The sequence below is a fragment of the Myotis daubentonii genome, chromosome 3, assembly GCF_963259705.1.
Source record: "Myotis daubentonii chromosome 3, mMyoDau2.1, whole genome shotgun sequence".
Lineage (NCBI taxonomy): Eukaryota > Metazoa > Chordata > Mammalia > Chiroptera > Vespertilionidae > Myotis > Myotis daubentonii.
Window position 1 is genome coordinate 206,073,977 of NC_081842.1, and position 26,493 is coordinate 206,100,469.

A 26,493-nucleotide genomic window follows, 5' to 3' on the forward strand; every position below is an offset into this window, starting at 1 on the left:
GAAGCAGGAGAAAATCATCTATATCTACACTAATAAAAGAGAAACATGCAAATTGGTGTTACTCTGCTACACCCACCAGCCAATCAGAGCGACTATGCAAATTAACCCAACAAAGATGGTGGTTAATTTGCATACACAGGTGCAGAGGAGCAAAGACTAAAGGCTCCAGCTGGAGTGAAGAGTGAAGAGAGAAGACTGAAGAGGCTTGGCTTCTCCGCTGCGGCCGGACCAAAGGCCTGGGTCCCAGATGCCGGAGGAAAACCGGTGCCAGCAGCCAGGGGAAGGTAGGCCTATTTGCGCAAATCTTTGTGTAACAGGCTTCTAGTCCTATATAATAAAAGGGTAATATGCAAATTGACCCTAACAGCAGAACCACTGGGAATGACTGGTCACTATGACACACACTGACCACCAGGGGGCAGACGCTCAATGCAGGAGCTGCCCCCTGGTGGTCAGTGTGCTCCCACAGGGGGAGCTCTATTCAGCCACAAGCCAGGCTGACGGCTGCCAGCACAGCAGTGGTGGCGGGAGCCTCGCCCGCCTCTTCAGCAGTGCTAAGGATGTCTGACTGCAGCTTAGGCCTGCTCCCCACTGGCAAGTGGATGTCCCCCAAGGGCTCCCGGGCTGCCAGAGGGATGTCTGACTGCCAGCTTAGGCCAGATCCCCACCGGGGAGCGGGTCTAAGCTAGCAGGTGGACATCCCCCGAGGGGTCCCAGACTGCGAGAGGGCACAGGCCGGGCTGAGGGACCCACCTGAGTGCACAATTTTTTGTGCACCAGGCCTCTAGTATATATATAAAGAGGGGATATGCAAGTTAGGCCAGGGCACCTTAACGGGTCACGACCACAGGAGGAGGTTGCGTGCACAGGTGAGGCCTGGAGTGGAGATGGAGACAGACGGGGCTGGCAAGCCACTGTGCCCGGCTCAGGCTGGCCCCTGATAGCCAGAGTGGACAGGGACAGGGGGGCCGGCCCGCAGCCTCCACGGCTGAGCACAGGCCCACCTCCCGCAGAAGCGGCGTGGGTCCCTCCTGCCTCTTGCGGAAGTGGCGCGGCTCCGCATGGCTCCTGTGAAACAGAGTGGCTCCCGGCGGCACGCTGCGGTTCCTGCTGGCTCCCACAGAAGTGGCGGGTGGCCTATTGTGCGCACTATCTCACGATGGGCTACTAGTCTATGATAATACTAGTAAAAGCGTAATATGCTAATTAGACCAGACGTCCTTCTGGACAAAGCCATGGCTGCCTGGGTCCCGGGTGCCTGTGGGCAGCCGGAGGGAAGCCTGAGTCCCGGGTGCCAGAGGGAAGCCAGTGCCAGCAGCCAGGGGAAGGCCTACTCTTACACAAATTTCGTGCATTGGGCCTCTAGTAACACTATGTTAAGCTAAGGGAGTAACGTGTTTAAGAAAAAAGGAGTGGTCAATTATTTCAAATGCTGCTGAAAAAGCAGTAAGATGAGAAATGAAAAATACTGTGGTACAATCAAAGAGCTGTACCATGAATTCTCTTCAAATTGAATATACATCTTTAAAATGTAAGACCAACTGCATACCACTATATTTAAGTCTTAAGCTAAAACTTAATAAAGACTGCTCCAAAGACAAGTTTCAATGAACAAGAAGTTTGGTCATTTGTAAATAAATCCAATTAAGAAATATAACCAAAGTCATAGCATCTCCACTTTCCTCTGGCCTGTCAAGGGAAAATGGAATTCCTCAAGTACACTCTGGGCTCAAGCTCCTCATCCCGCAAAATAAGCCTCTTCCTCCTTCAACCCTATAAAATAAAGCTTAGGTTGCCCAGCCAGTGTGGCTCAGTGGTTGAGTGTCGACCTATGAGCCAGGAGGTCATGATTCAATTCCCCATCAGGGCACATGGCCAGGTTGCTCAATCCCCAGGGGTGTGTGTGCAGGAGGCAGCCCACTGATGATTCTCTCTCACCCTATATATTAAAGCCTAATATGCTAAGTGTCTGGTTGTCCGTTCAACCAATCAAAGCGTAATATGCTAATGATACCCCAAGTCCGCTCAACCGCTTGCTATGATGTGCACTGACCACCAGGGGGCAGGCGCTCAGACCAGTAGGTTAGCTTGCTGCTGGGGTCCGGCCGATTGGGACTGAGCGAGACAGGCCGGACATGCCCTGGAGACCTCCCGTGGTCCCTCCCTGGCTGGCCAACCTCCCGCATACCTCCCCAGCCCTGATCGTGCACCAGTGGGGTCCCTCGGCCTGGCCTGCGTCCTCTAGCAATCCGGGGCTTCTTGGGGGATGTATGAGAGCTGGTTTCGGCCCGATCCCACAGGCCAGGCTGAGGGACCCCACTGGCACACAAATTCGCACACCAGGCCTCTAGTCATTAATATTTCTCTCTCTCTCCCCCTTCCTCTCCGAAATCAATTTAAAAAAAAAAATCTATCTATCTATCTATCTATCTGTGTGTGTGTGTGTGTGTGTGTGTGTGTGTGTACACAAAGATAATTCTGTCTAAAAAGATCCATTTAGATCAAATGTTATGCTACACATAGACGTGGATTCAATTATAAGACAAATTAACCTCAGAAATACACATAAAAATTTTTCCACTAACATTAATATATATATATTTATTTCAAAGAGAAAGAGAAAGGGAGGGAGAGGGAGAGAGAGAGAGAGAGAAACATCAATGATCAGAGAGAATCGTTGATTGGCTGCTTCCTGCACATAAGCCCCACACTGGGGATCGAGCCCGTGCCCTGTGAGCTCCTGGTTCATAGATAAATGCTCAACTACTGAGCCATGCTGGTGGGGCTCCACTCACATTTTAAAAAATCAACCTGTTTTTTCCTCCACAAAAGAGAACCTTTATTCTATACTACAAAAACGCAGTGTAACCTACCAATCCCACTACCTAAACAATCCAAATTTAGCAGTAATTTTGCAACCTACCACTCACAATAAAGAAGTCAGTGATGGCTAAAAAGCAGACATGCTAAAATGACACTGAGCTAAATTTAAAATAACTGAAATTACAAGTTTGCTTTTTATCACCCTAGAGTACAATGAAAATGTTCTGAATAGTACGTTGCCCTCCTCTACTCTATGGTTAAGAAATTTCTGAGGAATAAAGGATATGAAAGAAAATTCATAGAAGAAATACAAATAACTAATAAATGTAAAAAAGCAGTGGGTTTAAATAATCCAAGAAACGTAAAAGAAATAAATAGTTTTGGTCTACTACAGCAGCACAGATTATCATCATTTTAATAACAAAACAGAGACAAGGCAATGGATGTGTCACCTGGTTCAGCCCTTTTGGGAAGCAATCTGGGAACCTGTATCAAAACTTAAGGGGTGCCCTAGTCAGTTTGGCTCAGTGGATAGAGTGTTGGCCTGCGGACTGAAGAGTCCCAGGTTCAATTCCTGGTCAGGGCACATGCCCGGCAGGCAGCCAATTAATTATTCTATCTCTTCCTCCCTCTCCCGTCCTCTGAAATAAATAAAAATAAAAAACATTAAAAACAAACAAACAAAAAACCTTGCCCTGGCTGGTTTGGCTCAGTGGATAGAGCATTGACCTACAGACTAAGGGGTCCAGGGTTCAATTCCAGTCAAAGGCACATGACAGGGTTATGGGCTCCATCCCTAGCAGGGGGAGTGCAGGAAGCAGCCAATCGATGATTCTCTCTCATCATTGATGTTTCTCTCTCTTTCTCTTCCTCCCTGCAATCAATAAAAATATATTTAAAAAACAAAACAAAAAACACCTTGTAAGCGGCCATACATACATTTTAACAAAGTAGTTTTTCTTTTAGAACGCAATCATAAGGAAATAATAAAGAGATAGAGTCAAGAATGTATAAAAGCTGTCCAGAGGTCAACTATAACATGTAAAAATGGACACTAAAATGTCCAACAGTTAAACTATGACTTGACTGTCAGACAAAATATTATGCAAACATTAAAAATCAATTCTATTTAGCCAGAGGAGGATGTTGAACCAGATAAATAGAACAGAATAATGGTTTCTCTTATCCTGAGAAAGAAAAAGTGATTAAAAGTATTTTTTTAAAAACGTGTAAACATTCTTGTTGTGTATATGAGGCTATGAGGAATGAAAAAGAACCAAAGAATGAGAGCAAGCAAGATCTCAATTTTACAAAAACAATCACATATAAAAATTTAAAAATATCTGAAGGGGAAAAAAGACACACTAATTTTGTACTCTCTTTCCCCCATATTCTTTCTAAAAGTAATATGCACTTTTTATAATGAGATGGAAAAAAGAACTTACTGTGCGGTTTCTAATAAATAGAAAGACCTTCTGGGTCTGCTGTGGTCCACTGATGATGTCTGGAAAACAAGCGGCTTCTTGAGAAGTCATCCGGTCATGAGGAAGTCTACTCTGGAACGCTGCACCCTCCACACCTAGCAAAGCAAGCAAAGGACTTCTGGGAAAACTGCAAGTGAATTCAGAATTAGGGATAATGATTATGCCTCAAACTCCTTTTGGACCCGAGAACCTCTGTAAAGCTTTGCCTCATTCACAGCCTGATCTCACTCACCTCCTTTAAAAAATAATTTGCTCAAAAGCTAAAACATCCTTAAAATTTAGTCACTCCAAAATTACAGTTTACTGAGTCAAACAATACACCTTATAAAACATGACAAGGTATCAGACTATTTTTTCGTTGACAAAATAACTTGATAATGTTGGAGAATATGCTAATTAAAATTAATATCACTAATAGTGTACAATAAATTTTAAGGAAAATACATAAACAGAAAGCAAAAAGAGGCTATGGAGTGAAAAACACAATAACCTGCCCTCTTTGAGGATTAGAGCAAGGAACATGAAGAGGCCTCTAAGGTTTAATAACAAATAGTATGAAATACGCAATCTCATCAATGGCATCCCCATTAGTTCCCGTAATTCGATGCTGGCAAGCAGTGAGAGAAGTTAAGCAGACTACAATGATGAGCTAGAAGGCGGTAAGGAATTTACCTTTTCTGGCAGAAACATTAGAAATGGTGTATTATGTATCGCAAGTAAAATATGGTACTGCATATAGTATATAGTACATACACATGTAGTATATATAATACATATATATGTAGTATATCTCATATTCTATAAGTAAAATGTTATTTTGAACTCTTTAAATTGGGTATTAAATTGGTGTTTTTATATGCTGAAAGTTAAGTACATCTTTATAAGATGTCCTTAGACATACATTTATATACATTTTACTTTATATTTCTAAGATCACTTTATAAAATATACTTAACCATCAGCTTAAGAATTATCAAGACACAATTCAAAGAGTGTTAAAATTCAATGCCATTGAAATAATCACATATAGGTAACTAAATAGGTACCAAGTATCTATATTTAATTACTTTAAAGCACTTAAGAAGTTGGAAGCACTGATAATGGAAGCAAAATTAAAGGAAAAGATATTAGTAAGATTAGAAGAATAAAATGAACAAGGCAGGTAAAGTTACAACTTGGAAAATTATAGCTAAGCTATTTAGGTGTTGCCACAAAGACATTCAAACACTGCCTAGAAAAACAAAATGGTTAACAAGAGGTCAAACAAAAATGCCTAATGCTAATATGGGCTGCACATTAAGAAACACTGTTCTTGGAGACAAGGAGAAAAACCTATCTATCCACAACAGATAATGAGGGGAAAATACTGTTCAAATTACTAAATCAACAATTCTCACATTTAATGAATCCCAACCTAAAATTAAAGACTATCAGGATAATTGATTACTCCTAAAGAAAAAAATAATCAGTAAGAGCCATATTGCTGAGGATACAGAATGAAATTAAGGCAAGAAAAGAAGAAATGCTGACTATCAGGGGATATAGGTTATTTTCAGTAATGTGAAATTTTCTAAAACTACAGCTTTGATGTCTCTAGTCCCCTATCACCAAATCAAAATAAATAAACAAAAAACAAAACCAAGATTTAAAAAAAAGTCATATTATAAGGAGCATTACCTACATAACAATAGTAATAATCCTGAGTATTTGAACCAAATATCTCTTAATAGTTTATTTCTTGGTTTATTTCACGAGTGTCTACTATTAACATGAAAATCAATAAACTCTATAAACTGTACTTTTCTCCCTCCCCAAAACAGGGGTAGTTTTCTTTCTTAGCTATTATCTTCTCTATATTTAATTGGTGGTCACTGAACATCAATCCTATTGCAAAATACTATTGTCAATGACAGGAAAACCATGTAGAAAAAAAACACTTAACTTAATATCACACCTGGCTCCTCATTCCAAGTGTTACCATAAAAAAATCACTCTAATAACTCAGCAGATAGGGTTCGATGGTTGAGCATCCACTCATGAACCAAGAGGTCACCAGATTGATTCCGTCAGGGCAACATGCCTGGTCTCTAGGCTGGATCTCCAGTAGGGGGCGTGCAGGAAGCAGCATATCAGTGTTTCTCTCTCTCTACCCCCTCCCTTCCTCTTTCTAAAATCAATTTTAAAATATTTTTAAAAAAGCATTCTAATGCAGCTGGCTAACTTTGGGAATCTTGAGAATATGTAACAATTAAGAGATTTTATTTATATAAGTCATGTGGCAGTTTTAAAGTATCTTTACATCAAATATCAAAAGTTTAAAAAAGGAACTTAAAGAAGCCATTTAAAGACGCCATTATCTGTGGAATAATAGTCTTCTCCATAACATCTAAAAAAGCTGGCTTTCTTAAATACTTCATCAATTTTAAAAATGAAAAATGATCTCTTAAAAAAATGTTGGTAATTATGTCCTTCCTTTTGGTTTTTAGGAATAAAGACTATTATTTTCAAGGAAAGAAAGCCACTATTAAAATCAAGGCGAAAAGCCTGCAAGAAAAAAAACCTAACCTTTTTTCACAAGAAACAAAAATTAATTCGGAACTTATTTTCAGAAGCTAAATTAAAACATCCTTTCTATAGGCTATTTCCAAAATGAACTAACGGACCACTCTGGATAATCTAACTCTTAAGTTGTCTCCTTTAGAGGGAAAATCTTAAAGAGTACAGTTGTTAATATCCTTATTAAAAGGAAGTTATCAGTAGTATAGATAATTCAAAAATAATTTACACTTGCCTCTGGAATACAGTTTAAACTTGGTGTTTGTGTGCACTTATCAGAATCTGGTATTCTAGAAATTGAGACTGTTTCAAAGATGCCATTTAATTTTTAAAAAGCCCCAATGTTGCCTACATACCAATTCTGCCCTTTATTCAGTTACTCTTTCTCACCATTTTACACAGGAAATTCTAGCTCACCTTTAAAAATGCAGTCATTCTACAAGCACAACTACTTTTTCTAATGGTCTGAGTGGCTCAACACTTTCTCTGAAAACATAGTAAAAATAGTTAAATTACTTAAGGGACTAATTTAGATCTCTCTGGATAGGTCAATTCTAAAGGCAGAAAAGGGGAGGGGAGACAGATAAAGATGTATGCCTCCTGTTCCATGAACTCATTCCCCCATCCTGACTCTGATGTAACAGCAGCATTTTGAGTAAGGAAACAGAAATACAAAAATTAATAAAGAAAGGTGTTTTTTTCATGAGAGTTACTTGCTTTTTTCTCCACCCCATAAAGTAGATAAATTAACCATAACTAGGTTTCTGACTAAAGAGTGAAAACAAAAGCCTGATAAGATCTACATATCAAAGACTACTTAAAGTCAGTCAACTATAGATGTACCATATTCAGTCTTATAATAGTTTACAAATAAAAAGAATAAAGAATGAAGGAAAGGAGAGAAAAGAATAAAAGAGGAGACTCATATGATTGCTTATGCTTTAGATGTTTTCTTTTTACGGGTAAATGCGCATTTTAAGTGATTCTAGGAGGGAGTGTGTAATGAGTAGTCTATGCTTAAGAAACAAGACCTCTGGGTTCTCATTCCCCCAACTGCTGGTGTATCCCTGGTCAAGTCATTTAACCTTGTTTCCAGTCCTAAACCATAAAATAGGGGTGATTCAATACTTTCTGTTTGTCTAGGAAGCTAGACAAGATGACCTCAAGTTCCCTTCTAATTTTTAAGATTTAGGATGTATACCCCAACTTGATTTGGATTTTTAAAAAGTCAAGATATGATCCCTGTCCCAAGACACTCATGAGGGTCACTGGCTTTATTTAGAGAAGATTGTTGATCACTTACAAGCACATTTCTAATACTGATTGATCATCGCACAAATGCATGTTTCTGAACATGACAAAGGCCTGAAGGGAGATCTTGAAGGATTCAGAATAGTCACCACCATTTCTGGAAACACTTAAAACTCATGTTCTACTCACGTTAAGTCTGTAGCACCACAGCTCTATATGAAAGTGTGCTTTTACTTTCAGCAATACAATGTTTTGTTTACTTCAGCAAGAGTAAATTTATTCACATAAAAACAAAACAAAAAGCAACAAGAAAACTCAGTATAGTTCTTCAAGATTAAAGCTCTAAAGGCTATCCCTGACCCTCAACAATTCCACGGGAGATCCAATTGTGCATCCTTCGATGAAAAACATTCTTGAAAGTTTGGCTAAATAAGGATTTTTAACTCCTCTAAAATAACCATATACTGGGTATCAATTGCCAATCCTTGGGCTAGCATTTAAAGAAATCTGTTTCTAATATTCTGAATCCCCTAAATATTAATTTCTGTATAATGCTGAACTATTTTTGCTCCAAGAGTAAAGTACAAATACTCCCTGGACCTGCTGCACACAAACTACAATAGAGAAATAATTTTAAAGTTTAAGTAACAATTGAAAAAAATGACATACTACAAAAATGGAGTAATACCTATTCCAATTGTATCAATATGTAAAAGCAGCCTTGACACCAGAACACAAAAACATTCTTTAAGAGGCAAAGGATAAAATGCAGACACAGTACTTTGGATTCCTGGACCAAACTTTCACTGTTCCAAATGGGTCCTAAAAGTCATTTAACCCTTTATTTCCCCCAGAAGTAAAAATCCCATAGTTTGATCTGAAAATAAAGAGCATCTCAAAGCAGACTTTAAAAAATAATTTTCATGCGGGAAACAAAATGTTTAAACTGCAAAATAATTATCTGTGCAATGTTAGTTGAAAAAAATTTACCCGACACTATGCAACAACCATTCTAAAATGAGTCACTTGCCTGCATAATTTCTGACTAGTCCTAGAATGCCTTTCTGTCCTGTTTTTAAAAGACTTTCAGCCTACAGACTGTCCTCTTTATCTATACAGCTATATTTCTTTTTAAAGGTCCCATGATTCCTAAGTCTATGTTTTATGTCATGTTTACTGATACTACATAAGCTGCTGGGGAGAAAAGTATCCGCCATCTCCTTAAAAACACAAAGAGCGGAGGGCTGAGATCGGCCTGAGGACTTCAAAAGGTTTTGCTTGCCTTGCTCTAGCTACACTCTCTCCTAATACTACTCTGTCCTGTGGGTTAAATTTCCCCTGCGCTTCTGGCTAAAATGTGGATACCACAGCCAAAAACACTTGCAAGCATCAATCCCTGACTTGGCGGCTCTTGCTACTAAGTGGCAAGCATCTAAGCCACCCTCACCTGATGCTTGGCCGTCTCCATACCCTCCAGAACTGTCGTCTTGAAGTCCTCCTGCTTGCCCTGTGGAAGGAAAGAGGAGAACTCAGGGACCTTACTCCATAAATTGAGATAATATCTGGACATAAAGGCCTAATAGTTGGCGACTATCAATTCACCACCAACTAGTAAACCCATATTCAGAGAGCTCCTTTGGAATCAAGGCCCAGGGAATCACATCATAGTCTTCAAATTTCTGGTTAGGAAATTTCAACTTTACACACTGGTTCTTATTGAAAGGTAGCAAGACAAAGTACATAATATTTCTAATTGCTAAATCCTTACTGTCAGTCTTATTTAATAGTCAAGGTTGGGTAGGGGGAAAAGGGATTCCCAATGTCTTTTACTAATTATCGGTAGACTGAGAATGGGTGTGACATGGGCTCTAGGATCTTAAGTTGCAGCAATTCAGCATCTGATCAGTATCTCTTATATTTACTTTTCTATCTAAAAAAAAATATATATATATATGATAAAAGACTTATTTTAACGAAAAATTCTTCCCTTGACTTCAAAGCAGAGTATGTAACAAAAAAATTCAATTACAAAAAAGTTTTACCAGAATTCAATCCTAGATCTGAATATGCCAGTGCTTTCTTTAAAATACAGCATAATAAGATGGCCTACTCTCATATGCCAAATACAATCAGCCTGCTAAGAAAATTTTTCCTAACTTCAAGAAAAGTATCAAGCTTGAAAGTTCAATCTGAGAAAGTCAGAATAAATTATCTTCCAGACTCTTCCAAAATCTATCACCAAAACGGATGCTATGATCCTCTTTAACTCTGAGCCACCTGGTACACTATGGGAAAATACTGTGATCTTTGGAAGACATGAAAAGACCATCCCCCAATTATCTAAAAACTGGACAAGCTTCATTTAAACAGTTTATTTTAAAAGAATTTCAACTAGAAAGCAGATTATTCTACTATTGAGTTAAAAGAAATAGGTAGCAAAGTGAAACTAACATAGCACCCTTGCTGTAAGAATGCTTACAGGCCTATAAGCCTTAAAATGACATCTTCATCTTTAAGTATATGAACGTGTTTAGATAGAAATGATTTTTTTTACAATATTAAAATGTACTGCTAGAAAGTATGTGCTCTGCTTTGAAGGTAGAATAGAATATCATTCCAAAACCACAGTATCTCACTATGCTATTATCTGAACGGTCCTTTACGTTCTAGAAGGTTATGCTTCTCAGACAAGGCCTAAGGCATAATAATTAAGAAGGGATGCCCTGGCTGGTTTGGCTCAATGGATAGAGTGTCGGCCTGCTGGGTGAAGGGTCCCAGGTTCAATTCTGGCTAAGGGCACATGCCTGGGTTGTGGGCTCAATCCCCAGCGGGGGGCGTGCAGGAGGCAGCCAATCAATAATTCTCTTTCATCACTGATGTTTCTCTCTCTCTCTCCCTCTCCCTTCCTCTCTAAAATCAATAAAATATATTTTTTTTAAAAAAGAAGGGATGACTCCAATTACATAATCCAATCTGTAAACGTATCTTGAAAATGCAGGCCTTACATTTAAAATTTAATTTTTAAAGCTTAAATAATGTTCATTTTTACTGACTTCTGGATTTGTTCATAAAAACAAAAATCTTCCAAAGTTAAAAAAAATTGTCATTATTTTGTTTAGTTCCAAATAGAACCAAGCTAGACCAAAATATTGAACTATATTTTAAAAAAGGGAAGAGAAGGGCTCAGAACAAGAAAATAAATATGGTTTCCAAGAATAACATTTAGGCATCAGGAATAATACAGTTCCTCTCTCAAAGTGTATTTCCTAGCTTGGCAAAGAATAACATCAATGTCATGAAGGCCTGGAACCACTTTTAGGAAAAAAAAGAAAGTAAAAACAAAAACCTTTCAAGCCAGCCATTAAGCCTGAATTATTTTGTCCTTCCTACAATCATTTTCCTCTTTTTCCACTATATACCATGTTGTCTGCTAATTAGCTTATTTTAACCTTCGGGTAGCTCTTGACTGATCTTTTTCCCCGGTCAGTGGTACTTTGAATAGAAATAAGGCTTTCTTACTCCTGACGTATGTGCTTTAAAAGTTAACAGGTTGCTCCTTTACAAACTAGGTAGGGTAGTCTTTAAAAAAAGATACTGTTTTTGTCAAAAGATGTGGGAGGAGTATAAAAATCCAAAATATGGCTTATGCAGAGAAATAGGAGAAAGCCAAGCAGAAGTTGATGTAGTAGACATGTAAGAAATGATGGGGGAAAAACAATAAGTGCTTAAAATTAAGCAAAGAAACAAAGAGATTTATCTCCTGACTTGAAAGAAGTAGAGATGAGGTTGCTTTTTTTCTCTAATCATAATATACTCATGAGTTTTTGAGCGTCCATTTCTCCAAAGACATCTGAAAACATTATCATCTTTATCACTGGTATTCTAGACCAATTCTTCATCATTTTCTTAAAAACAGCACACATAGAAACATTTGAAGGTAACTCTCCATCCAGGTAGTGTCTCCGATTAAAACATATAAAAATGGAATACTCATTTGCTCTTTGGGTCTTTCCAGCCTAGGGCTCTGCTTCTGACAGCGGCACAATGATAGGGAACAGCAGGCAAGTACAGTTATCTTCCATGAGTTCAAATTCAAAATAGAAAACAAAAATATACCAAAGCAACTTTTTAATATTACTCTGATTTTGACACTACTTCACAGACTTCCTTTTGTTTTCACCCCTTCACTACACACACAGACCCTCAAGTTTGGAGTAGAGATCCTTAATACAGGTTATTTATGCCTATCTTCTCCAAACTGAAAATAAAATCTTTTTGTTCTATCTTACATAGCAGCCTCTCAATTGCCCTCTAATAAACCTTCTGCAGATCTGTTAAGTCATTCTTAAACAGTTAAGTATTTGCTATAGACACTACTGGATCTTTTCTCATCTTGAGTCAAATGCTCAAGAGACCACTCTTTCAATATCTTAAAAGAAAGTCTATAATGGCTTTGAAATACTTTTATTGAGCAAGCATGGATGTAAAAATCATTAGTTTGTTGTTCTCAGGAACATGCTGACCAACAGGTTCACATTTTGACTAGTTTCTTAGAACCACATCCAAATTGATAACTTTTGTAAACATTTGAGAAACTTCTAGATCTAGGAAGCAACAATTTTTAAACAGAAAATAAATTTATCAAAATTTTACTAAATTTACAGAATAAAAGAGACTGCCAAACTACTGGTTTCAATCAAACCTGACAAACTGAACAGAAAACAAACAAACTCTAACATTAAACCCATCTTAGAAAATAAAGTTTCCACTATATTAATAATCAGTTGGTTTCTTATTTAATAATCTAATTCAGTATTTACTGAATATCCATCCCAAAACTGCCAAGCACAAGTACAAAAGTACAACAGGTTGAGTCCCGATTTTAAAAGAATTTAATCTAATTGGGGAAAGATGAAAAATATCCAGAAAGAAATTTTTCTTTTTTAAAGGAAACAAGAAGCTAACACAAACTTGGAAAAGAACCAGGGAAACTTTTCTGAAGAAATCCAAAGAGATCTGGATAGATGGAGAGGCAGTGAAATCACCAGCATGGTCCACAACTTTGACAAAATAAAGGAGAAAAGCACAAGACATGGTATGTGCAGGGAACCAGTTCCCCATTAATGAAGGAGATGGTCCCAAAAAGCAGTGGGAGATTAAGCAGGATGGGTAAAATGAGCCACCTTTAGTGCCCACAACTAAATTTGATCTTAAATAGTAAAGGGGCAGAACTATATGATCTTGATCAGGAAAGCAGCAAAACAAGATATTTTCGTTAAGCTAATCTGGTCACTTTGTACCAGATGAATCAGAGGGAAAAGATAACCTAAATAAATAAAGGAGATCATTTAGACGTGAAGTGAAATCCACTAGAATAAAAATGTGACAGTGAAAATGGATAAGGCATAACAATCACAGAGGCTAGGGTTACACTGTCATTTAACATATTGAACTAAAACATATTGCTTGAATAAGACATCAATCCATCCTATTCCTGGTTCAACTCTGTGTTTACAAAGATGTTTGTACACAAAGGTGGAGTTCATATTTTCTCATTTGGTCCTCATTTTGCAGGTGAGATAATCCTCATAGAAAAAGTATCCTGTTCCTATATTATACTATGATCAGACCAAATAAAGAATGGTAGCAAGATGAATTCAAGGAATTTATAAAAACAAAGTTTCTCAGCTCAACAAAATGCTATTTTACCTTAATAAAAAATAAAACAAAATAATCAAATCATTAGAAAAAGCAGCTCAGTCTCTAAGACCAAACAGAAACTGGCAGTATCTGATTCAATGGTTCTTATCAGTCAAAATCAGTTAAAAGGATCTCAAACTGCCTCATAAAAGCCCAACTTCATCTCTTCATGTTTAATGTAAAACTTCCAAAATCCAATCTTGGGAAAAACATTTAAAAACTCCTGAATTCTCCCCATACTATGAATACACTTTGATTGTACTGTTTCTTCACTGTAGGCAGCTCATTGTAAACCTCAACTAGACTGAATTATTCGCAGGGGCACCCAGTGTTCAGCTTTGAACTCTCAGAGTCCAGCACTGCGCCTAGAACAAAGCACGGTAGTTTTATAATTAACTAGAGGCCAGATGCATGAAATTTGTGCACAGGGGCGGGGGGGGGGGGGGGGGGATACCTCAGCCCACCCTGCACCCTCTCACAATCTGGGACTGCTGGCTCCCAACCGCTCACCTGCCTGCCTGATCTCCCCTAACCGCCTCTGCCTCGGCCCTCACCACTGTGGCTTTGTCTGGAAGGACGTCCGGAAGATGTCTGGTCTAATTAGCATATTATCCTTTTATTAGTATAGATGTGTGTGAAATAAAGTAAATGAGGACCTACTATTTTTGGGGGAGTCTTATTTTGTGCAGAAAATGTCTCTATCTTTTTTTTTTTTTTAATGTTCCTCTCCATACTATCAATTCCCATACTTTCCCTCCCACCCTTTATGCCTCCAAATTTTTACAGTGAAATGTAATGTTTAAGAGTATTTTGCCTTCTATTTTACATTTATGTGTACATTTGTGTCTCATACTAAGCTATAAATTATCTGAGAGTGGGGACTATGTGTTGATATAAATCTCGGTTCATTTATAGTTATCTCAAATTTAAAAATTTAGTTAAACTGATCTAGGTTACCTTATCAGCCTGTGACACTTTTTTTCTCAGCCCTCCAGTAAGCATAGTTGCAAATCAGAACACTGAAAAGATGCTACATGCCCCGCCTCCCAAAAAAGGACAAGAAAATTAATCCTAGGTCTGTTCTGTAAATGTATACATCATATCTCATATAACGGGAACTCAAATGATTCCAGGCACTTGACACTGGCAGGCCAAAATGGCAACATCAACAATTCTAGCAGGAATAAATTTCCCAGCAACTTCTGGTAAATCTACAAGAAGGTCTCCTACTGGGTATAACACAATTCTATCTTTCCTTTGGAGGTTATCTGAGTTAATTGTCACTGAACTTGAAAGCTACTCCTGCTCTCTGACTGCACTTGTAGGCAAGATGAGAGAAAAGCCTGGGATAAGCTATAATAATAGCATGACATTACTACATGAATAATAATTATTCACCTGAACTCTGACCATATAACTATCCGATGCTGCCAAACCCAGCACTTGTATTAACTGTACGTAATCAGTATGACTGCCTCGCAGGGGAGATGAGGACACCTTATAACAAATAATTTTGGTCATTGGATCTTTTATCATGTGGATAATTTCATATCAGTGTTGGTGATCAAATTTCATTGAACTTTAAGATAAATTCTTTTACCCATTCACATACATTTTACATATTTTCTGCAATTTATTATCTTTACTAATTCAGGTTATGTTTTCTTTTATCTGATTTTAAAAAACACTTGCAACCTAAAGTATGACTATTATATGAACTGGGCCCCAAAATTAAAACCACACAAATTTCAGTCATACCAATCTCTCACAAATTATTTTTATAATTTGTTTACTAGCCAATATCTCTTTCCAAAATTATCATGCGAAACAGAGAGAACAGGTACTTTCCTTTGTTTATATTCTTACAAGAGTTCTTGTAAGAATATAAACAGGAGACAAAGTGATTCTTCCCACAGTCATTGAATAAAACAGATTATATATAGTTCAGAGCTGTCCCTGATCAGCTAACCACCCCTAATAACCATATCTAACAAAATCAATTTGAAGAGTTAATCAACAGTTTAATGAAGTCTGACCCACTGACTTCAGAATACCTTGAGCATTCATAATCAACAAAATATTTTATTCTTCTAAAGATTAACACTGTGGAAAAAGCAAAGCTAAATTTTCTAAACAAATTAAAAGTTGGTAAGAATGAAATGTATTAAAACCTTACTTACACAGCTTAAGAGAGTAATTTAATTTCTAGTTATTACCTAAAAGGAGATGAAGAAAAGTTCTGGTAAAGAATCAGACCCACCTCTTCTCTCAAGATTTTAAGATACCCATATGGCAATGCTCCCATTCAATTTCTGAATAAAATCTGAAGTAGAAGAACTGGTTCTGACAAGACAAAAGATTTGGAAACTCTGGACAGTTTCTAAATATTTGGACTCACCTGGTAATATTTTATGATTCACCACCAGGGCCCAATCTATTTCTAAATTATATAAACTAGTAAACTGCATCACTACTTTTCTGGCTAAAGTACTTCCCTCATTCACCCTGGAATTTTTTTAAAAGTTGTTTTAAAGAAAAAAAACTTTATAAATTTTCATAACCACATGTAATATATTGGCAAGTTCTGGTTGTTATCAACACATCTCTGAGCACATCTCCTAAACTTAATAAACAAACTTTAACTTTTCCCCCAAATATTAAGATAATTAGACTAAACCACTGAATTAAAGTGAACTAGAACATAATAGCATAAAAGACAGTTCCCCAAATCCTAAATCCCTGTGTTCAGATATTTACTTTTTGTGGGGTGCCTGATATTTATGAAAAAAGATAACCAACCAACAACAAATAAATAAATAGCTGCTTTTATGAAAAAGAAAACATCAAAATGAGACTTGGTTTAAATTTTTCAGAAGACAAAGTATCAATATGGTACCAATGTAAATCAGTTATTTGCTGGAGACACCGACAACCAGAAAAAAGAGGGTGAAGCAGCATATTAGATGTCCGCTGAGTAATACTTAAGAGTCCTTGAACAACCTCTTGAGCTATGACATAGCAAAAGGATTGTCCCCACGTATCACATTAGCAAGTCTACAGCAAAGGCAGAAAAAAAAAAGGCAAGAAAGCAAAGAATACAGAAGAAAGAAGTATACAGTCAAGAGAAGAGTTGAAGGCAAGGACAGAAGAAGGGAAGAAAGCTATACATAAGTCTTTTAGAGAGGAGGGGAACAAAAAGAGAGGTGTGGAGGTACAGAGGTGACTACATTTGCCTCAGGAACATTAGTCCCAAAGATAATATATACAATCCAATAAGAAGCTGTCCAAGAAGTCATTCTAAGAAAGTTTAGGAAAACCATTCTAGGAAAATCTGATTCCTGAGATGAACTGAACACAGAATCTAATGATCTTTTTCTAAATGCGCTAAAACTATAGGGTGTCCCCCCAAAAATGTATACACACACTTTGAATAATTATAAAGGCAGTGTTTTATTAAAATACATTTCATTTTCAAAACTGAGCTATCAGCTGTGAAAGTGTGTATACACTTTTTTTTTTGGGGGGGGGCACCCTGTATATTCTTTTGTTACATTTTATTAAAGTACAAGTGTGGTGATTTATATACACCACAGAGGGAAATATTAAAACAAAAGTTTTAAAGGCTAAAAAAAAAAGATAAAACTTCTCAAATGAAATATGCTTTAATCTAGGTATCTATGAAAATCATGCAAAATATAACATATGGGATCTGAAACAAGCATTTTGTTTCAATGTTTTTTATTGATTTTAGAGAGAGGGAAGGCAAAGGGAGAGATAGAAACATCAAAGTGAGAGAGAATCAATCGGCTGCCTCCTGCACACCCCCTACTGCGGATCATAGGGCAACCTGAGCATGTGCCCAATCACTGAACCACTACCTCCAGGCTTGTTTTTGTTTTTAAAAGAATTGGTGAGGTGAATGGTCCTGGAGCTACTGCAAATATCAAAAGTATTTTGAAGCGAACACAGTAAAAATTTAAAAGCAAGAAGAGTTGAAATGCCATTAAGGACAGAAGATATGAAAAATTAATTAAGTTGTCACTTCTGTTTGGTCTCTCCAAAATAGACAGATATCGCTGATTGGTCTGGCTGTCCTCAGTAGGACTCAAGACTAAGGAGGTATCAGTGAGAATTCTTTAAAGGTAGTTGAAGCTCTGACTCTAATAATCTTTCCATGTCATAAGATTGTGTGAGCTTAAAATCTTTTCATAGCCTTTTCTTATACCATTCCTTCCACTGGAGGGCTCAATAATTAAATAAAAGGTACTTAGTTCTTTTTTACATCAGAATATATTTTTTAATTTTTCACCAGGAAAAAACCCTTCTCAAACTAATCCACACCGTGAAAGTTATCCATCCATTTGGTAAGTGCATAATTTAACCAGAATAATTTCTGAACCATTCTATCTCTAAATTCTGAATCAGTTATCACTGAGAGGTTTGGCTCTTTAGATTTGGCTTTCTGTGTGTTTCCTCTAATTGTTTATTTTCTCCAACTTTTAAATGCTTTATACTGACCGCCACTACTCTTCCACCCCCTTCTTTACTATATATATGTATATATAGGCACACACAGAAAGAATATCAGTACCACTATGTATGCATGCATGTGTGTGTGTACCAGGTATACACACACAATTAAGACACACATGGCCAATGTCTAGAATATAAACCAAAGCTAAAGACATAAATAACATGCACAATAGGAACAAATCCATTTATTCTTATTTCTAAGATAAAACAAAACTGGTTGGTGACTACAACTCACCAGACGGCTCTTCAGGCTCACTTTCATTTTCTTCCTCAGGTGGGGCTTGAGGGGGTGGTGGGGGAAGCTTCTTTTCCTTCTCTGCTTTGGCATTTCTCTCTTCTTCTGAATAATACTCATCTTCCGAGAGGTTGGCCAAGCTTTCGTCCATCTCTCTGTACTCTACCTATATGGAGATTATACCAGAGAAAGCTAAATACAGTGAACATCTAAAGTTAGGGACTCAATTTGGAATCACCAGTGAATGTGAATTGCTTTTTTAACTTTAAATTTTAAGGGAAATAAACAAATACAAGGAACAAGCTGACTCATAATAGGTAGCTAATTAAAAACAAAATCTCTCATGAAACAATCTTGTGTCAGTTCACATTTAGCCCAATATCTATCTTTTACATCAGAGCACTGACATTCAGATCAATGACTTGAGGCTCTCTAGAACTCCCAAATTAAAAAAAAAAGCGTGTGCACGTATCAGTGAGTAGCTAGAGGAGGTTAAGAGTTTTACTGAAAACAGGGATTGGATCAGAAAATGGAAACAAAAATTAAGGATAAACTGGATAGATCTGACCCGTGCTCTAAGAATCTTATTTAACACAAGTATCCATCAAATACTGACCACTGAGTACATGGCACAGGGGAGAAAATGATTATGAATGAGAGTCTCCAGAGACTAAATAAACAGAAACTCTAGTTGCAAATAAAATATCCTAATCAGGTAGCCATCTCATAGAGAGACTTTACAATAAAACCTCCAGCCATGTAAAGTTTATCCTATTAACTAAGATAAACGGTAGAAACAGACACCTCAGGACAATAGGTACAAAAAGCAACAAAAAGGGAAAAAAGTTTCAGAGGGAGACAGGTCAGAAAATGTAATATATGCTAGTATTGTATAGTTTCTTTTATTCTTTTAGCCCTCGCTCCCCCAAAGATTCAGCACTTTAATCCCCTGCCCATCAATCCTATTCATTCAATCAATAATCACTTAATAAATACCTACCACGGAACTGGGCAATGTGCAAATTCTGAGACAAACACAGAATAATATCAAATTCTTTCTACTACAGCAGTTCAGTTAGATTCTACGCCCTTTCAAGGAAAAAGGAAGCTAAGATAAGTTTGAGAAACATTATAATCTTTACAGGCCCCAGAGTCATAAAGCAGATTAAAAAGTACCAAGAGCCCTAGCCAGTTTGGCTCGGTGGATAGAGCTTAGGCCTGCGGCCTGAAGGGTCCCGGGTTGATTCCCGTCAAGGGCACATGCCCAAGTTTCAGGCTCGGTCCCCAGTGGGGGGCGTGCAGGACACAGCCAATCAATGTTTCTCTCTCATGATTGATGTTTCTATCTCTCCCTCTCCCTTCCTCTCTGAAATCAAATAAGAAAAAAAGTACTGAGAAATTTTGCAGTAAAAACTATCTTTTTAAAATTGTTTAATCTGCTTTGATAAAGTAGTAACTATTAACAAGGGATACATTTGGAAAAGGCTAGTTTAGAGAGTTCTTGGTTTTCAGGAAATAAAGAGATTAGAAAAATACCTAGAGGTAGGAGCAAAGATATCTATATGTAAAACCTTGATTTAACAGACTAATTTGGGCAAAGGGATGTCTGTTATAGATGAAAGTCCATTATATAAGTAGTTTTTCCAAATGCCTATGTTTAAAAAGTTGACAAATTAGTTTACCTGTTTTTACTTATGTAGACATGTTTGTGTAATTAAAATTAAGTATGCATGCAAAGTTTAATTTCACAGAAAAGTGTTCTATATGTATTACTGTAATTTTAAATTTATACTGAATAGGTCTAGTAAATGCACCAGTCATAGAGAGTAAGCAAATGTACACAGCTGGGGCATGCTTAGTGCATGTGGGAACATCTCCCTGCAGGTGTTAAAATTGCTGCAGAAAGTCCTACTGGGAGACAACAGACCAATTACCAAATACTAGTTATTTGCAGAATATTATCAGCGTGACTCTTGGATTTAAACATGTAGACTATAGTTGTAGATACAGTGACATTACTATGGTTTTTTCCCCAACATATGGCCTATTTGCTAAAATTTGTTAAAAATAAGTGAATTAATAACAAAAAATAACCTGTTCATTATAAGCAAATCTTGGTCAAAACCACTTTTAAATTAACAGGATGTTAATTTTCACATATGACATACAGACCGGAAATTTTGTCCATTCAATCCGAAGTTCATTAAGTCAAGGACTGCAAAATTGAGGGTTTACTGAACTTAAAAAAGTAACACAACATTGTGTTCCACAGAACCCTAGGATTCTTCAGGATTTTATTTAAAATTTTTAATACTCACCCAAGGATATGTTTTTATTTATTTTAGAGAGAGGAAGGAGGAGACAGAAACATCAATGTAAGAGAGAAACATCGATGGGTTGTCTTCCATACCTGCTCCGACTGGGGATTTAACCCGCAACCTAGGCATGTGCCTTGATGGGGAATTAAACCTGCGAATTTTGGTGCATAGGACGATACTCCAACCAACTGAGCCACTCAGCTAGGGCTCACGTAATTAATTTTTAAAACACATACACACTCATGTGTTATACAAATGATAAACCTTAAGAAATCACCAACACAAGAACTTGTACTGTTTGGTAACAATTTTGGAGAGCCCTGAGGATGAAATTTCTTCTTCCATCTCTTCTCTCCTCTCTCTTCTCCTCTCTCTCTCTCTCTCTCTCTCTCTCTCTCTCTCTCTCTCTCTCTCGCACGCGCGCACACACACTTTTCTTTCTCTTCATTCCTTCCTTTGTTGTTGTTAATCCTCATTTGACGATATTTTCCCATTGATTTTTAGGGAGAGTGGAAGAGAAGGAAAGACAGAGAGGAACATCGATGTGAGAGAAACACATTGATAGGCTGCCTCCTGTATGAGCCCTGACCAGGAGCCTGCAACCAAGGTATGCACCCTTGAAAGAATCAAACCCAGGACCCTTTGGTCTGCAGGCCTTCATTGAGCCAAACCAGCTAGAGCCCATTTCTTTTCAACTATCTTAACACATTGTATGCGAGAAACGTATTTATACGTTTTACGTTGACTGGTAGTAGAGCGCGGGACACGTATTAATACGTTTTTTTATAGACTAGCGGTAGAATGCGGGTAACGTATAAATACGTAAACTGAAGTTATCGTAATTTTACTGAACGTTGCCATTTGCGCAAAAAATTAGCAAAAATGGCCCGCGCCACCTGTTAGCGCGCAATAAAAACTACCCGCAAACAATGTGTTAAGATGGCAAAGCAGGGATCACAATACCAGATATTAAGCTATATTACAAAGCTACTGTTCTCAAAAACTGCCTGGGGGTTGAAACGGCCCCAGTGAGGTTGAAACGGCCCCTATGAGGATGAGATGGCCCCTGAGAGGTTGAAACGGCTCCTGTGAGGCTGAGACGGCCCCTGAGAGGTTGAAAGGGCCCCTGTGAGGCTGAGACGGCCCCTGAGAGGTTGAGACGGCCCCTGTGAGACTGGGAGGGCCCCTGTGAGGCTGAGATGGCCCCGGGGAAGCCGAAAAAAATGCCACATGATCTCACTCATTTATGGATAATAAAGACCATTATAAACTGATGAACAAAAATAGATACAGAGGCAGAGCAGCACTGAACAGACTGTCAAACTACATGGGAAGCCTGGGGAGGGTTGGGGGGGGCGGTAAGAGATCAACTGAAGGACTTGTATGCATGCATATAAGAATAGCCAATCGACACAAGACACTGGGGAGTAGGGGAGGCTGGGGGAATGTCAAGGGGGTAAAAAAGGAGACATATGTAATACTCTTTGTAATACTTTAAGAAATTAAATAAATAAATAAATAAATAAACTGCCTGGGACTGGCAGAACAGACATAAACCAATGGAACAGAACAGAGAACCCAAAAGTCGACCCAAGCCATTACACTCAATATTTGACAAAGGAGGCAAGAGCATACAATGGAATCACGACAGTCTCTTCAATAAATAGTGTTGGAAAAATTGAACAGATACATGCAAAAAAATGAAACTAGACCACCAACTTACACCAAACACAAAGATAAACTCAAAGTGGATAAAGGACTTAAACATAAGACGGGAAACCATAAGAATCTTAGAAGAATTAATAGGCAGCAAAATATCAGACATATGTCGTAGCAATACCTTTACTAATACAGCTCCTAAGGCAATGGTAACTAAGGAGAAAATAAACAAATGGGACTACATCAAAATAAAAAGCTTCTGCACAGCAAAAGAAACCATCAACAAAACAACAAGAAAGCCCACTAAGAACATCTTTGCCAAAGTTATCTCCGTTAAGGGTTTAATCTCCAAAATTTGCCAGGAAATCATACAACTTGACAAAAGGAAGATAAACAATCCAATCAAAAAGTGGGCAAAGGACTTAAATAGACACTTTTTGAAAGAGGACCTACAGAAGGCCAAGAGACATGACAACATGTCAAAGTCACTAATTATCCGAGAGATGCAAATCAAAACGACAATGAGGTACCATCTCACACCCGTCAGAATAGCTGTCATCAACAAATCAACAAACGACAAATGCTGGTGAGGATGCGGAGAAAAAGGAACCCTTTTGCACTGCTGGTGGGAATGCAGACTGGTGCAACCACTGTGGAAAACAGTATGGAGTTTCCTCAAAAAATTAAAAATGGAGCTCCCATTTGACCCAGTAATTCCACTTCTAGGAATATATCCCAAGAAATCAGAAACACCAATTAGAAAGGATATATGCATCCCTATGTTCATAGCAGCACAATTTACAATAGCTAAGATTTGGAAAGAGCCTAAGTGCCCATCAGCCGACGAGTGGATTAAAAAACTGTGGTACATCTACACAATGGAATACTACGCTGCTGTAAAAAACAAGGAACTCTTACCATTTGCAACAGCATGGATGGACCTGAAGAGCATTATGCTAAGCGAAATAAGCCAGTTGGAGAAAGATAAGTAGCACATGATTTCACTCATTTGTGGAATATAATAAACAATACTGATGAACCAAAATAGAGCCAGAGGAAAAAAATATTTTAGAATGGAAGTAATCCTGTTATTTGCAGATTTTTAATATTTTCTACAACTTTTGTGATATTATACTATGTTAGTACACTTTTGGTAATATTATATTTAAAACCTTTTTTTCTTGACATATTAATTTTTATTGCATTAATATTATATTTAAAATTGTTTTTCTTGAAATATTAAGGTTTATTGCATGTAACATTATATTTAAAATATTTTTTCTTGGGGAAAAAAAAAGATGGCAGAACAAGCTAAACAAACGAAAACAACCTTTTGCACTACTTATCAATCAGTACTGGATCTTTACAATAATCATGAACAAAATACAGAGATAAAATTGGGTTCTGAGGCTGAAAGAAGACTGCAACTATTATGCTTAACCTCCATTCTTAAATTTGGCTCTATCGAAATAGCCTCATTTTCTCAAAGACAACTAAAATAAATTTAAATTTCTAATATAAAACAGGCAAGTAGTATTTTATTTTGGGGTTTTGCATAAAATTTCCTTTTGTTAAAAAAAAAAAGTGTTTCTCCACTTAAAAAGTTTAAAAACCACCTGAAAGAATCATATACACTCTAAAACTAAAAATTATTTTCTGAGAAAAGGAATAGATACTTTGAACACAAAGGCCTGGGAATCTCTCATCCTTAAGTAAAATCCTCAAAGACTTCAGAGATTGTACAACCATGTTCTTAAACCAACGACAAAAAGATGTCCCAATATGAGGATATGTGTCATGAACAAGTTTCAAATTTACATCTCTAGTCTCTTCCACACCCTGGATACAATGATTCATTCATTTCCCGATCATCTTAAACCTCCAGTTGTTTGGGGGGTTTTTGCTTATTTTCATCTTTCTTTCTTTTCATTCCACTAAGATACAACTGCCAGATTAATTTTCCAAATCCATGATATATTCTGATAGTTTAACAGATGAACGCCAACCTTTTAAACCAACATATAAACTCTCTAGCTCTAACTACTAGTATATAGTCAAACTTACCTCTAATCATTTGCTAACACACTAGTCCACAAGTACTTAATGCTGTTTTATTCATCCCTAAACTCCCTAAAAGCTACTCCCACCTTTTTTTATTAATCCAATGCCTAAAATCAAGGCCCACCACCTCCACATATTATTCCCTCACTATTCCAAATTTACAAACACATTGTCTCCTGCTCTGAATTCTCACAGCACCATGATCTGCACTTGCTAGTCTAGTGCAGTGCTGTCAATGGAATTTTCTATGATAATGAAAATGTTCTGCATCTGTGTTTTCAATATGGTAGAACTAGCCACATGTGGCTACTGAGTACTTATCACATGGCTATTTAAGTTTAAATTAAAATTAAAAATTCCATTTCCTCAGTCATATTAGTTACATAGTAAGTATTCAATAGCTAAATGTGGCTAGTGGCTACCATACTAGACAGCATAGATCTAGTGTTTGGCTCTCTACAGTCTAGACCAGCCGTGGCAAACTACGGCCCGCGGGCCGGATCCGGCCCGTTTGAAATGAATAAAATTAAAAAAAAAAAAGACCATACCCTTTTATGTAATGATGTTTACTTTGAATTTATATTAGTTCACTCCATCCATGCTTTTGTTCCGGCCCTCCGGTCCAGTTTAAGAACCCATTGTGGCCCTCGAGTCAAAAAGTTTGCCCACCCGTGCTCTAGACACAACTCTGCAACATGAACATTACTGATTCCTCCAATTTATCTTGCTCCTAGAAAAACCTCATTTCCAATTAAATTCATTTGCCCATTGTTCCCAACATTCAGTTATCCACTCTGGGCTCCCTTTTGCTTCTCAAATTCCTATTATATCCTAAGCATTTTTCACTTCCTTTTCCCCATCGGTAGTACTATATTACTGGGCACCTACTTACTGTATGCCAGACACAGTAATAAGCATTTTGTTTATATTATATCTAAACCCAATAACCTTACAGGTAAGGTTTATTTTCCTGGCATAAATGAGTCATAAAAGAAAACTCAACTCCGCTCTGGTGGGGTAGCTCAGTTGGTTAGAGCATTGTCCCAATTAGGCCAAGACTGCAGGTTCAAACTCAGGTCAGGGAACATTCAAGAAGCAATCAATGAATGTATAAACAAGTATAACAACAAAACTGATGTTTTTCTTTCTGCCTAAAATCAAATTAAAAAGAAAGAAAATTTAAGCCCATCCTTTTCCAGAATACTTTTCTAAATTCTGCCCTTTTAAGGCCCGGCTGAAGGCCACCATTCCTGAAGATGCTTGGTGTTCCTAAAATCCCAACCCAATCTACCATTTTTAAACCTTAAATATGTTGCCATAATGTCAATGTATATACACTCAGAGGTGAATTTAATTTTATACTAATGAAACTAGCTTCAGGACCCTCTGACTGAAAAGGACTGCTTCCAATATCCTGAACCTAATTTTGATTAAATAAATATGTAATTTTTAAAAAGAGTGTTCTCAAAACTGAAAAAACTTCCAACCCAACAAATACAGATATATCCCTTGAATACACCTCAGAATTTCTGAAGCAAATGCCTGTGTACACTGGACTCAGCTTGCTTCTTATGTCTATGGATGCTCTACCCTTGAGATCTGTGTCCTCTGGCTCCCAAGACTGGCTATGAATAGATGTTTCCTAGTTCCTTACTTCCTCCTTGCTCCCCCAAATAAATACATAACTCATTTTCCTTTTCAGAGTTTCAAAGCTAATCACAATGGAAAGAGAGGGTAACAAGAATTAAACACAGGTGAATTACAAAGAAATCTTATAGCATGCTCCAAACTTATCTACAGATTCGATGCAACCACAATCAAAATCTCAGCTATCTTATTTGTAGAAATTGATAAACTGATCCTAAAATTCACA

The 26,493-nt window shown here is 37.4% G+C and overlaps 1 protein-coding gene across 3 annotated transcripts in view; it reads right to left on the minus strand.

Moving 5' to 3' along the window:
- The window catches only part of KDM1A (lysine demethylase 1A), a 67,993-nt gene that overhangs the window by 29,052 nt on the left and 12,448 nt on the right, over positions 1 to 26,493 (minus strand). For 2 of the 3 annotated variants that reach the window (XM_059690873.1, XM_059690871.1), the window contains exons 2-4: positions 18,583 to 18,748; positions 9,562 to 9,621; positions 4,269 to 4,402 (exon numbers count right to left, since the gene is read on the minus strand). In XM_059690873.1, coding sequence (XP_059546856.1) covers positions 4,269 to 4,402; positions 9,562 to 9,621; positions 18,583 to 18,748 — 360 coding nt within the window. The remainder of the gene's footprint in view (positions 1 to 4,268; positions 4,403 to 9,561; positions 9,622 to 18,582; positions 18,749 to 26,493) is intronic. The other variant, XM_059690872.1, reaches the window with a different exon arrangement.